General features: G+C 37.0%; 1 protein-coding gene across 1 annotated transcript in view; it reads right to left on the minus strand.

Annotated features, from left to right (window-relative positions):
* Nucleotides 1–13,167, minus strand: part of TAFA2 (TAFA chemokine like family member 2) — a 557,130-nt gene that overhangs the window by 35,499 nt on the left and 508,464 nt on the right. The window contains exons 3-4 of the mRNA XM_007455308.1: nt 8,912–9,064; nt 7,669–7,793 (exon numbers count right to left, since the gene is read on the minus strand). Of these exons, the coding sequence (XP_007455370.1) occupies nt 7,669–7,793; nt 8,912–9,064 (278 nt within the window). The remainder of the gene's footprint in view (nt 1–7,668; nt 7,794–8,911; nt 9,065–13,167) is intronic.

Below are 13,167 nucleotides of genomic sequence, written 5' to 3' on the forward strand. Positions count from 1 at the left end.
GGGAAAGAGCCACAGGAGAATGTGTTCAGGGAAGATTATATTTTTTAATAGAATGGCTTTTACCCACCCCAGAAAAAGAAAAAGGCATAGAATCCCTGCTAGCTAGGGATACTTGAACTTCCTGTTCTATTCTCCCAGGGCTTATGAGGTACTATTTTTCTTTGATTTGGGCTCTCCAGATAACCAAAAACAGATGAGTGTTGCCTCTCCCAGGAATACTTACCTCTGAGCAAACAGCAAGCTCCTCAATATTAAACATAAATCCCTGACAGAATTTTAGCCCTCAGATTACAGACAGGATGTTGTTTAGGCAGTAGCCTAAAGATGTACTTCACACTGCTAATGAAATTTTATTATGCCCAAACTAGATTCCATTTCAATGTACATTCACAATTAATTAGACGATTATGGGCATAATATTCAGAGGAATATTCAGAGTAACACCTACAAATAAATAGCATAATATTCAGAGTAACACCTACAAATAAATACCTGGCTCAAGTACTGTAGAAGCCTTTAAATCTTACAGGAACATCAAAGCGCTCATATGTTGCCCATTTCTCATTTTAATTGTAAAAATATAGGTCAAGTTTTGGAATATATTTCCTTATGATATATTTTTTAAAGTCTTTGCAATAATTTCCAATAACTTCCTAAAGAAATAACAAGGGAGACACTCCTGGATGTATTAAATTATTATTAATTAAGTAAGCAGCTCTTAAGTTTAAAATACTAGGTTTAAAATGTCACTTTTAGTAGTGCTACTTTCTGGACACCTAGCTTGGTATCCCTTCTACCCTTGGACCCAAATCTAACTGAGAAAAAAAATTTGTTTCTGTCCACATCTCTTTTTAAAACTTAATGTCATTATAGTAATTATATAGTTCCTTAAGTGCTTTTTTCAAATGTCCATATCATTTGAGATTTTAAATCTTTTCTGATATGAATTTCAATGTCTACATTTTTCTTACTATAGTAAAAAATTTTCACCTATCTTAACAAATATCAACTTCAAGGTGTTATACCATATTTAAATTTCTATTAAGTTAAATAACCTAGATTTAATGGATATTAATGTATAACATAAAACCTGTTCTCCCCACAGTTTTCTCCAACTCACCTAATGTCAACTTCCTCATTCTATTTGCTCAGGACAAAAATTTAGGTCTATAGTGACGTGCCTCATAATACCTTTCTAATCTGAAATATGACCACTTACCTTGCTCACTCCCCCCAGCCACACTAGCATCATTGCTGTCTCTTGAATATGGTATTCCCAGGGTAGCTTCCATGGCGGATACTATGCTTGTTTCTCCCTTTACCTGGAAAGCGTGTCCTCTAGATCGTCACGTGGCTTATCCCCTCATCTCCTTGGAGACTTCAGTATGCAAACTCCCTTGGCTCAGCACTCTCCATTTCCCCTCCCTGCTTTACTTTTTCCCACGGCACCTACCGCCATCTAACGTATACTTTACTCATATATTTTAATTTTTGTCTCCCCCTATCTGATAGGTAGAATTCTAAAGATATAACCTCAAGATTCCTGTCCCCTAGGTATTCAAATAAACACTAATCTTAGCACAGCTGTGAAGGGACAATGTCATTAAAGTTGCTAATCAGCTAACCTTAAAATAGGGTAATCATCCTGGACTGTCTGGGTGGGACAAATGTAATCCTTTGAGCTTTTAAAAGCAGAAGAGTAAAGCTGAGGAGAAATGGCGGAAGGGGGACGTCGGTCGGAGAGATTCGAAGTGTGAGAAAGACTCAGTGTGCCCTGACTGGTTTGAAGATGAAGGAGGCAATGTGATGGAGAAAGCAGATATTCTGATGGAGGTGAGAGAGGCTCTCAGATGACAGCTACTGGAGGGGTAGAAACCTCATTCCTACATTAAGAAGGAACCAAATTCTGTCAATAACCTGAATGGGCTTGGAAGCAGATTCTCCCTTAAAGCCTCCAGAAAAGAAACACAGCCCTGTTGTGAAAAGATGAAGCATACCCATTGATTTCAGCCTTGTGAAACCCAGAGCAGACAAATAGCCGAGCTACGCTGTGCCTGGAAGTCTGACCTACAAATAATTAATGGATGTTGTATCACGTCACTAAATTTGCTAAGGCAGCAATAGAAAACCAATACACCCTATTAGAATCTAGGCCTTATGAGGGCAGGGATCCTCTCTTTTTTTTCCCCTGTGCTGTGCTCCAGAACCCAGAATAGCACCCAACAATAAGACAGTAAACACTCGTTGAATGGAAGAATGTATCCAGTATACATATTTTTCCCATGAAATCTATATTTTACAAGATCTTATGAAATTTTTACCCCAAAAATATTGACTAAAAATATTTAAAATGTAAAAGATGAATTGATTTGAAAACTGTCTATTCAGTAGTTTGTATCTTTGCAAGTTAGCAGTGGCTACCACTTCCATGGAGCCAACACGAGAAGCAGTCAAATACCGCTTCTAAAGCCGTGGTTTTCAAACTGCATGTTGTAACATATTGGTGGGTTATAAAATCAATTTATGGGGTTGAGGAATGGAGGAAGAGAGGGAGGAATGAAGGAAGGAAATAAAAACAAAAAATTAGAACTTTAATTTTAGTGTGGGGTGTATGAGTGTATGTGTATGTGTGTGGGTGGGCATGTTGTGTATATGTTGGATCACAACGTAAGATGTATTTCTTACTTAGGTACCATCAAGATAATTTGAAAACCACAGCCCTAAAAGTTGTCATGCTCTGTCCTGTGGACCAGGGTGCAATTCAGGGCCTGGTCAGAGGTGAGATGAAGACAAAAGAATGGGGAATGTGTCTGTTAGAAAGGGCTGATCAAAAAAGGACCACACTGCCCTAAGTCTATGTTAAATTTACAAGACAAGAAGAGAGCTTGTGATTGAATAATTCACAAATTGTACCCCCTTAAGGTGAGAAAATGAACTTTTCTCCTCTTGTGTTCTTCCTTTGACTTGGACCTGGAGTAGCACCCCTGGACACCATTCAGACCCACCAACTCAGAGTCACCGAGTCTTGGTGTAAAATCAGGCAGCATCTGGAAGGGGATGACTTGAGGCTTCAATCAACAAAGCACCCTAAGATGCTATTTCTTTTCTCCCTTAGAGGGAGAGGATGAAAAACCTAACACTTACCTCTGTTCTGAGATTAGCTAGTTATTAGTGTCATATAAATTTACTTGGAAAGGAAGTTAGAAATGTCCTTGGCACAAGGAATCAAAGAATAAATGTTGTTTAGAGGAACTTGAAATTGAATCTAGCTCAACATCCTCATTTTTTTTGCAGATGAGGAAGCTGAACTAGAGGCTTATGTTATCCCCATTATTATAACAATGTTACTCGACTTATATTTACCAGTGATTCCAATGTTTATTGTTAGTGGGCTGCATATGGATAACAAAAGAATAATGCAGTTGTCTACTATTCATTCCCCCACTCAAGGGCATACTTCTGGTGGGCAGGCATCATGCTATGTATATCTTTGTGCTCTAGTTAGTAACTACTGTGGTTGGGGAAATTAAATAAGATAATACCTGCGATGCACTTAGCAGAGTGCCCAGCACACTTTAAGAGCTAAGTAAATGCTTTCATATTTGATTTTGTTGCTTCGATTATAATATGAGCATTCTTATTATAGAATATTTATGCACAGGAAATTTTTTAACATTTGTTGATTTTCATTGCATTATACAACAAAATAAAATCATATTTTATGCCCTTAAAATCCACTTATGTTTGAAGGGACATTAAAAAACTAGACTTCTTATCTGCTTAAGGCACTTTAAGTAAATGAATAAAGATGAAAGAATTCCAATTAGTTAAAAGTTACTCAGAAAATGTCTTCTTAAGCATATGAGGATTCATGATTCATAAAGATAATATTTCTAAGGAAAATATAAAAATCTTATATCAAGTTAAGTTCATTTTTCCTTAGGTAAGAACCAGACATCTGAGCTGCATGACCATAGGAGTATGGAGTCCATACCAATGGCCAAGGGCTGTAAATCCTAAAATCAGAATGTGACTTCTTTTAGGAGATATTCCACAGAGAAAGAGTATCAAAACATTAAAAGAAATGAATCACAGTCTGTTTTTTCTGAGGATTCTAACAACGTTATCAAAGTTTTTTTTCTCAATTCTTACAAGCTCTATAGCACCTTTCCCCCCTTCTACTTTTCTATTATATAATCAGCATATAATTATGTGCTTTTTCACACTGGAAAGACTATTCTTTTATTAATGACTCTTTGAAAAGTTCTTTATTATTTATCTTTGAAAGTGAGTTTGAAATCAAAAGGCTTTCATGGCTTTTCCTTTTTTTCTTTTTAAATTAGGAGTTCTTTAAAGTAATACAGTAGATGGTTACAGATGTCACACACAGTCATTAGTTTCCAGCTTTAAGGTGAGAAGTAGGGTTCGGGAAACAATGTTGCACCCTCCTTTCTCTGCAGACTAAATGTTTGGGGTTTTGAAGAGCATGTATGCAAATATTGCTGTTCTAACAAAGGCTGTCTATTCTTTGCCTTTTCCCCTTGTTAGGACAATTAGAAAATGGGTTATGACAATAAGCTTCCTGAATTTAGTACAAAGACAGAAGGAAGATATAATTAGCATTTATGGGAAGTACAATGTAAGTTCCAAATTAGTCTTAAATGAGAAATTCACCCAGCCCCTGATCTGTAGTCAATTCTGGAAAGTACCATGCATCTCTGCTGAGGCCAAGCAAGCCTCATTGGTGTTTTTGGCTGACTGCTTTTTTTCTAACATTAAATTTACCAGAGCACTCCAGATTGGATACGGGCAGTTATGAAGGAGGATGTACATTACTGCAAATTTTAATCATTTCTCCAACCATTTTGCTTGCACTGATAATCCCATAAGACCAACATATCTTGTGTAAGGAACCCAAATGACTTTTTGCTGAGAGCAGCTCTTCAGTTACTTTTATAGCCTATTCCTGCTTAACTTCTAGACTTTCCCATTTGTGGCTAGGACCTGCCACATCAGGGCTTCAGTGTCTTCTTGGCTCACCACAGCCATGGCTACCTTATTCAAGACCGGCAAGTGGATAACAACACCAGTGATTAAAATAATGATCAGATTTCTTCTCAATAATATTGCTGCTGTTTATATAGGGCAGAACCTACCTCTATCCAACACTTCCACTCTGGGCAAAGTAATGTTGTGCCAGAACTATTTCAAGAATTTGTCTCATCTCCAGTACTTTTTGGACTATTTCAAAGGAGATGGCAGAACACTAATAACATGATGACCTTGACAACTTTGCTTCTTTGGGGCCTCAGGGAAATTCACCTAATTGTTTTGTGAGCCAAACTAATATTCGCAATTGAACATCATTTTGCCCAGGCATTTGAAATGCCATGACGTTCCTTTAGTTGAAAATGTCCAAGTAGCTTCATTTTCACCAGCAATCTTTTTACTTGTGAAGGAAAAAGTAACAATAATTTACTTTGATTGTACTGAAGAAGCTCCTTCTCTCTAGCCCTCTTATCTTCTCTTATATATAATGATTTTTCCTTTTTAGATGAGAATCATAGACTCTCGGGGTTGGAAGGAATTTTTAAGATAATTTAATACAAACACCCACTATTGCATGAATCCTCTCTACAGTATCTTCAATGAGGTCTTCCATTAACAGCTGTTCTCCAGGGCAAAGGAGATGAAGGAAAAATAGAAAGGGCAATCCATTATAAGTTATATGAATTTATAAATAAAACAAACTAGAGGATCTAGATGTGGTCTTCCCTACTCACAAGTTCTCAGTCTTTCATCTATCTTGTTTAATTACATTATGAAGAATTTGTGAAGCAGAGACTCAGTTTTACATTTGAGCTATTGAGAATATGGCCCAACAGGGAGTGAAGCAACACTTCTAAAACAATTTATGAGAAGTTAGATCACATGCTCCTGACCTTTTCATTTCAATGATCCAAAAGGCTAAAAATATTTTTAAAGGTCTACTTTATATGAACAGAATTATAGGAAACTTTCATCACTACTACTTAAGAATAAGTTAAATGATCTAGTATAAACTACAGGTTAAGAGATTAGGTTCTGGAATGAAAATATACGGTTTGATCCCTAACTTCCCATTAATCAGCTATATGACCTTGGGAAGTCACTTAACATTTTAAAGCTTTGGTTTACTCAGCTGTAAAAGGAGATAATAATATTACCTCTTTCACTGGGCTATTAAGAGGATTAAATGAGCTAATTCACATGAAGCGCATCGTTCAGTATATGGCATATGTTTTAAGTATCTAATAAGTGTTAGCTTCCTCATACCCACTGATGTAATAAAAACATAGAATTTAGATGTAGAGAACTCACTATTTTTTAAAAAAAAAATTGTTTCAGAATCTTAAATCTCCAGGCATTTACATGAGTGCTATTTTAGACTAAGGATTAATAGTGTTAGGAAAAAAATTTTAATGCTATAAATAGCTTATAAGGAAATTTTACATTTCCAAAATGGTTTTAACAAATCAATATGGATTATATCATGTGCTAACTGAATAATACAATTATTCTAATTAACTGATCATGCACTCCACAGATTCTGGAAAAGAGTGTCAGCCTTCAACTGATGAGTTTAGAGTCATGAAATCATTTGACAAAATATAAAGTTATTATTTACTAGAAACTTGGTTACTTCTCTGTATGTCTGAATAGTCAATGCACTAGAGATATTACTCAACATTATATATCTGATGGGATTTTAAAATAATCCTCTTGAATATGTCCACACAAGGTTTAAAAAAAAAAACTGCTACTGTTAATCAATACCGTAAATTACAGTCTCTAGTTTTATGTTACATTTTATTAAATAAAATATCCCCTTTTTATAAAACATTATTCTGTTCTAGCCCCCAGTTATCCAGTTCTAAACAGTAGTCAGCTTTCCCCTTAGGGCAAAAAGCAAAATAAGACAAAACTTTCATTTGCTGATTCCACAAAGAATTTAAATTCTGCCAGTCCAGAATATCCATGGAGGTAATTAGAAAATGAAAGAATAAAGCTATTTTTCACTTCTCTCCTATCCCCCAGAAATCAGTCATTGCAAGCTGAAATACCTCACTGTCTGAAGAGCATTCCTTTTATATTGACCCTGAGATTTGAAAACTCCTCTTGATAACTCATTACAATGATTACAGACTTAACCAATAGAAAACTATTTATTGATCCAGAAATCAGGGAGGTCAAAATAATTACTCTCATAAAAATGAAAGAATATTAACTGGGAAATGTTTGTTGAGTCATATATAAATTCTCTTTTTTTCAGAATTTATTCAGATTACTATCCATCAGAAGAATGAGGGATTGGGGTCACCTTCCCAGCATTTAACACGCATCCTTGGGGCGGGGGTGTTCACGTTTTTGTCAGTATCTCATGAAGGAACAAAGAGTATTTAATTATTAGGTAATATGACAGTTGATGGCAATCTACAGAAGATGTTATTCTGGGTGAAATAAAAATGTGTTATGAAAAAATGAAGCAGGGAGAAAATGGGAGAAAAATGTACTATGGAAAACTATTACCTCTCATCCTACAACCACTACTTAAAGATGTCACTGCACATGCTCCGTGCTCTATTAATTGAGAGACTTTTTGCTTTCACAGGCTGGCTGTCCACTTACCCTAGTTGTTTTCACTTTATTCCCAGAGGAACAGCTCCATCCTTTCCGATCTGGAAGAACTTTACATTCCTCTCCCTCAAGACATGGTTGCATATGGCACCACCATTTCTGTTCCACTATTGAAGCTACAGGAGATAGAAAAATCAATTTAATATTTTCTATTTGGGCTTGTTAATTCTTTGGGTGCACATTTTAAGAGGAACAAAAGTCACATATTTTTCCCACCACGGGCTGATTAGATTTTGAAGGATGCTTTTTTTTGGTCCAAAGGGAATAAATCTTTCTAGATTTTTTGACTAAAAATATTTTTTAATTTTTATTTTACTGTGGTAAGAATACTTAAAATTTTAAGATGGTAGATTTCATGTTAAGTGTATAATACAGTATTGTTAATGATAGGCACATTTTTAAAGGATAGTTCATGCAAACATATAGGCTTCATGGACACTAACATATTGGAAAGAAACTACGTGGATACATGCATGTGCTGATTTACATAAACATATAAGAAAGTCCATGACCAGAGTCAATATTTTAGAATCAATGTAATATTTCCCACAAGTAGGCTAAAATCAGGAAGGCATTCAAATTAACACAATCTTTTTTTTACTGTGGGCAGTAACTATCATCACAAGGAGTGCACCATGAAAATATGAGCACTTAACACATTATTATTTATGATAACATCAATTATATAGACCCACATAAATATTTATATCCTTTGTAATTAGGTGAATCCTCCAAGAAAGAAATTAATATTTTGATAAATCTCTATAAAAATATTTCATGTGAATTCTATCCACAGCTAAACGTTCACTCATCTGTGCAGTGTTTATTTTTTCACTGTTAAGAACCAGCCATGTGTTTAGGTACCCACACTATTTAATGATCTATTTTCATTTTTCCTTTGCCAAATAATTTACACACACACACACACACACACACACACACACACACACTCGCCCTCCACTGGCAAATCAATATTTCATGGCATCAAAGTAAGAGGCACACGGACTTATTGGAACCTCATTATAATGCCTTTTGCTACAAAACCACATAAGATCTTAGACCATCTTCCAATAGATTTTTGATTTCAAAACGCTCTTCAAGTGACCTTGTACCAACCACATGGTTGATGGTGTGGTCCCCCAGGATTAACCCCAGTCATCAGCATCATAGTGGGATTCCAGTTCTAAGCAGTCCTCGTCTACCCTATCCCAAAGAGCAATAGAAGAAGCCTCACCATCCACACAAGATGGAGCAGCTCGTGTGGTACCTGCCACCTGCCCAGGGAAGCAGGAGCACTTGACTGTTTGTGACCGTTCTTCTATCTTGTTCTTATTACAACATCTGTGGAGTGCCACCACCTCGCAAGTGCCCGTTTTAACATAGTGAGCTGCACAAACAAAAACAAAAGTTGAGATAACATTGAGAAAGCTTTGGATACTCGCCCCCTCTTTTTAATTAGAAGCACATTAAATATAGCTCTATAAAGGATCCACCATGCATGAAACTAGAAATACAATGATGCTGACTCCATAATGCAGTTTTGATCTCTTTGCTAAATGTGGTAGGACCATTTCTGTTAGTAAATGCTTGGTGAAGCAGGAACAATTAGTGACTAGATTAGAATGAGCTGTTAGAGCAGTCTGAAATATAGAGGCAATGTGTGGAATCATCAAAAACATATTTATTTGCATATGACTTTTTTTACACCTTTTTGTTCAACATGTTGATCAAAGTAAGGGAACCCCCTGGACAAGGTGCCCTGTACTAGGTAGGACTGAGACAAACCTTATTCTCAAAGTAGGTGGGTTGATAAAGGTTATATTCTTCATCTAGGGGTGAATGTAAGGGCCAGGAAGGGAAATTCTTTTCAGAAATCAGGGAGGCAGAGGGTGGGAACCCATTTCCTCAGGATTCTTCTGCTCAGTTTCCCTGGAAATGAACTAATTGGGTGATTTTTGAAATTGCTGCCATTTTCCTGAACGTTCCATCCAGTCTCAGGGATGGCTGTGGCATGAAGCCAACAGTATTTCCCGCACCTCCTGGGGGGGGCTGGCCCCGCCCCTCAGCCAAGGCAAGGGCTCCAGGAGCTCCCTTGCCCCCCACCTTGCACCCTGGTTCTAAGTTTACAAAGTGTTTTCCTCGTTCCTTTAAGTCCTCTTCCCTGCCTCTGAAATTCCCTCCGTCCGTCCCTCCCTCCCACCTGCAGGGCTGAGATCAGAGGGTGGTGATGGTAAAGGGACCCGACAATGACATGACCCTCCTGTCTCAGGTCAGGGGAGAGAACTTGGTGGCCTCCCCTCGCCCTCATGTTTCCATTTGCAGTCTGAAGCACTTTAAGTTACATGGGGTTTTTTGGTTTGGGGTTTTTTTTTTTTTTTTTTGGTTTGTCTGTTCCTGTAACTTATTCTCCAACTACTGCTTCCAACTGAAATAAGACTATTAAATGCCTGTTCAGGAGGGAAAAAAAAAAAAAATCATTCCTTTCAATTTTGCCTGAGGGAACAAATGCCACCAAATGACAACCACCACAGCCAGAACCTGGATGGATTTATATCTAGCCTGGAAAACCCCAGTTCACTAAGCTGTGAGGCTCCATTACTCATTTTCTTAACCTCACAGTAAGGCTACTGAACTGTTTGGGTGATTGAAATTTTTGGACCTCACTTATCACATTAGGATAGGGTTCGAGTTTGCTTTCATTGTTTTTTCTACCCAGCATTTCTTCTTCAAAGTATTAACCCTACTGTGAAATGATAAAGCAAAATTTCCATCTGCTAAAGATAAAACCAGCTTAAAATCAAACATTTGTTGAAATGTTATGCTTTCAGAAATGTAAGAACGTGACTGATATAAAAACAGATTTAAATAGAAAAGTAGGACATATGAAGTTGTTTAATGTTATAAACATACTGAGATAATTTTGTAAATGAGATGAGTACATCATGCATTCATATCAATCTTCCCCTCAGAGATGAGGAACCACTAGGCAGTAACTCAGGTTAGATTGCTTGGATTTTGCTTCTAAGAGAGACCAAATCGCATGGATTGTCCACCTCACCCACCATGTGAAACCAAGAAACTCAGGTGTAACGAACAGCTTTGACACATAATCCTCAAAAGAATGTTAAGAAGCAGATACCATTTCCAATGCCACAAAGATTTTTCTGTCATGGTAGATACAAATGGGGATTTCTCCATGTGTGATTCAAACACAAGGCTATCAAACAAAAGCTAAAAACTTGAAAGCCGGATTTCTGTTCCTTGTGCTCTAGAAAATATTTTCTTAGCTAAGGATGATTCAGTTTGTTTTAATTTATTGAATGCTTTATGTAATATTATACGAGTCAAAATACTGCTTTCTACACTGAACCTCACTTAGTCACATTTTAGTTGAGTCAATACCACATATCAGGCATGGTTCTGAGTAATGGGGCTGCAACAATGTATAAGATGGACATAGACCTGCCCTCAAAGAGCTCATATTCCTGTGGAGAAAACAAATAATAATTAGGTACTAATGATTAAGTAAGACACTATTAGATTTTCTAGCTCCTTGAAAGAAATGCAGTAGGGTAATGTGATTAAGAGTAATCAAGCAGGGTGGGAAGGCAGATTTTTGTGAGTCTCAGGGAAAACCTCTCTGAGGAGGTAATCTGAATAATGGCCTGAATGATGAGAAGAAAGCCTCCATGATGAAGAGCTAAGAAAGGAGGAACTTTCCAAAGAGAAGGAGCAGAAAATGACAAGGTTCTGAAATGGGGAAACGTGTGGTGTGTTCCCAGGACAGCAAGATGGCCAGTGTGGCTGTACTGTGGCTGAACAGCTGAGAGGCTGAGGACAATGTGTCAGGAACGTAGGAAGATGGTGTAGAGGCGGGGGTGCCATGGTAAAGAGATTGGATTTTATTCTCGTTGCAAGGGAGAGCCTTTGGGTGGAAATGTTGTCATCTCATTAATGCTTTAGAAGTTTGCTCAAGCTGCTCTTTAGAGAATGGACTGAAGAAAGCAAGAGTGAAAGTAGGGAGACCAGTCGTGAAGGGGTTGCAGGAGTTCAGGAGGTGAAGGATGGGACCCAGACTAGACTAAGGGTCAGAGTAGAGTTGGTTTGACTTGCTAATGGGTTGAGTATGAGCTGTGATGGGAAAAGGAATTAAGGATTACTCCTAAGCTTGTCCTGAGGAATTAGAATTTGGTGGTTCTGGAAGATAGAGGAGGCCTGGGAAAGGGGAGTTTGGCAAAAGTTGGGTTGGGTCGAAATTACTGTAGTTCTGTTTCGTCTGTGTTAAGTCTGAGATTCTTTTAAGACACAGGAGTAGAGATGTAAATCAGGCAGCAACAATTATAAAATGGAGCTTAGGGAAGAGATCTAGACTGCAGATACACACTTAAGAGATCTAGGTTGATAGGCGATATTTAAAGCCATAGACTGGACTAAATTACCATGGAAAGGCTACCGCTACCGATAGAGAAGCAGGGAAGGAATAGTCCAGAACCTAAATCTGGAAGAGGGAAGACAGTAGAAAAAACTGATTAAGGAGCAGAACATGAGGTAAGAGAAAAAGAACATGAGATAAAGGCATGGAAAACCAAAGAATAAAATGTTTCAAGAAAGAGGGATTGGTCAGTTATATGAAATGTTGCTGAAAGGTTTAATAAATGAAGTGAAATAATTGTCTACTAAAAAAATAATATGATGCAGCAGTTAAAACAGAGCCTCCAAAACCACAGTAGCTATAGGTTCAAATCTAAGCTTCTTCAAACAGCATTGTAACCTTGGGCACATCATCAAATATCTCTGATTAGTATTTTTTCATATCTAAAAGAGGGATATTAATAGCACCATCTTCATATGGTTGATTTGGGGATTAAATGAGTTAATATGTATAAAGTATTTAGAACACTCCCTGCCTCATAGCAGGTACTCTGTGTTAGCTATTATTAGCACTTGATCTAGATAAAAATCATTTTAATGGCATGATGAAGATAAAAGCATGATTATAGTAAGTTTATTAGAGAATGAGATGCAAAACTTCAGATAATTATAAAAATTTCTTTCAAGGAGTTTTTCTGTGAAGGGAAAGAAGGAGATGAATTAATAGTTGGAATGAAGCAAAGGTTCAAGGAAAGTTTTGTAATGGATGCCATAAAAGCATGGTTGCTTGCTGGAAGAATCTGAGAAAAAGAAAATGACAATATAGGAGAGAAAGTGGATAATTAAAAAAAGAATGTTCTTGAAGGGAAATAAGGAATTGAGGTTGAGGGCACCTAGGGGGTTGGCATTAGATTCATGTGGGGACATTTAATCTTAAGAGTGAAGGTGAGATATGTGAATACAGAGTCAGGTAGGTGTGAGCGGATTAGTTGGTGAGAAGATGAAGTTTCATATCTGATTTTATCTCATTTTTCTATGAAATGTGAGAGATGTTTGAGAAGAAAAAAAGAATATGAAATATATATTTCAAAGAGGAAGAATAAATTTACTGGGAAAGAG

This window comes from Lipotes vexillifer, unplaced genomic scaffold, assembly GCF_000442215.2.
Source record: "Lipotes vexillifer unplaced genomic scaffold, Lipotes_vexillifer_v1.1 scaffold592, whole genome shotgun sequence".
In the NCBI taxonomy this organism is placed as follows: domain Eukaryota; kingdom Metazoa; phylum Chordata; class Mammalia; order Artiodactyla; family Lipotidae; genus Lipotes; species Lipotes vexillifer.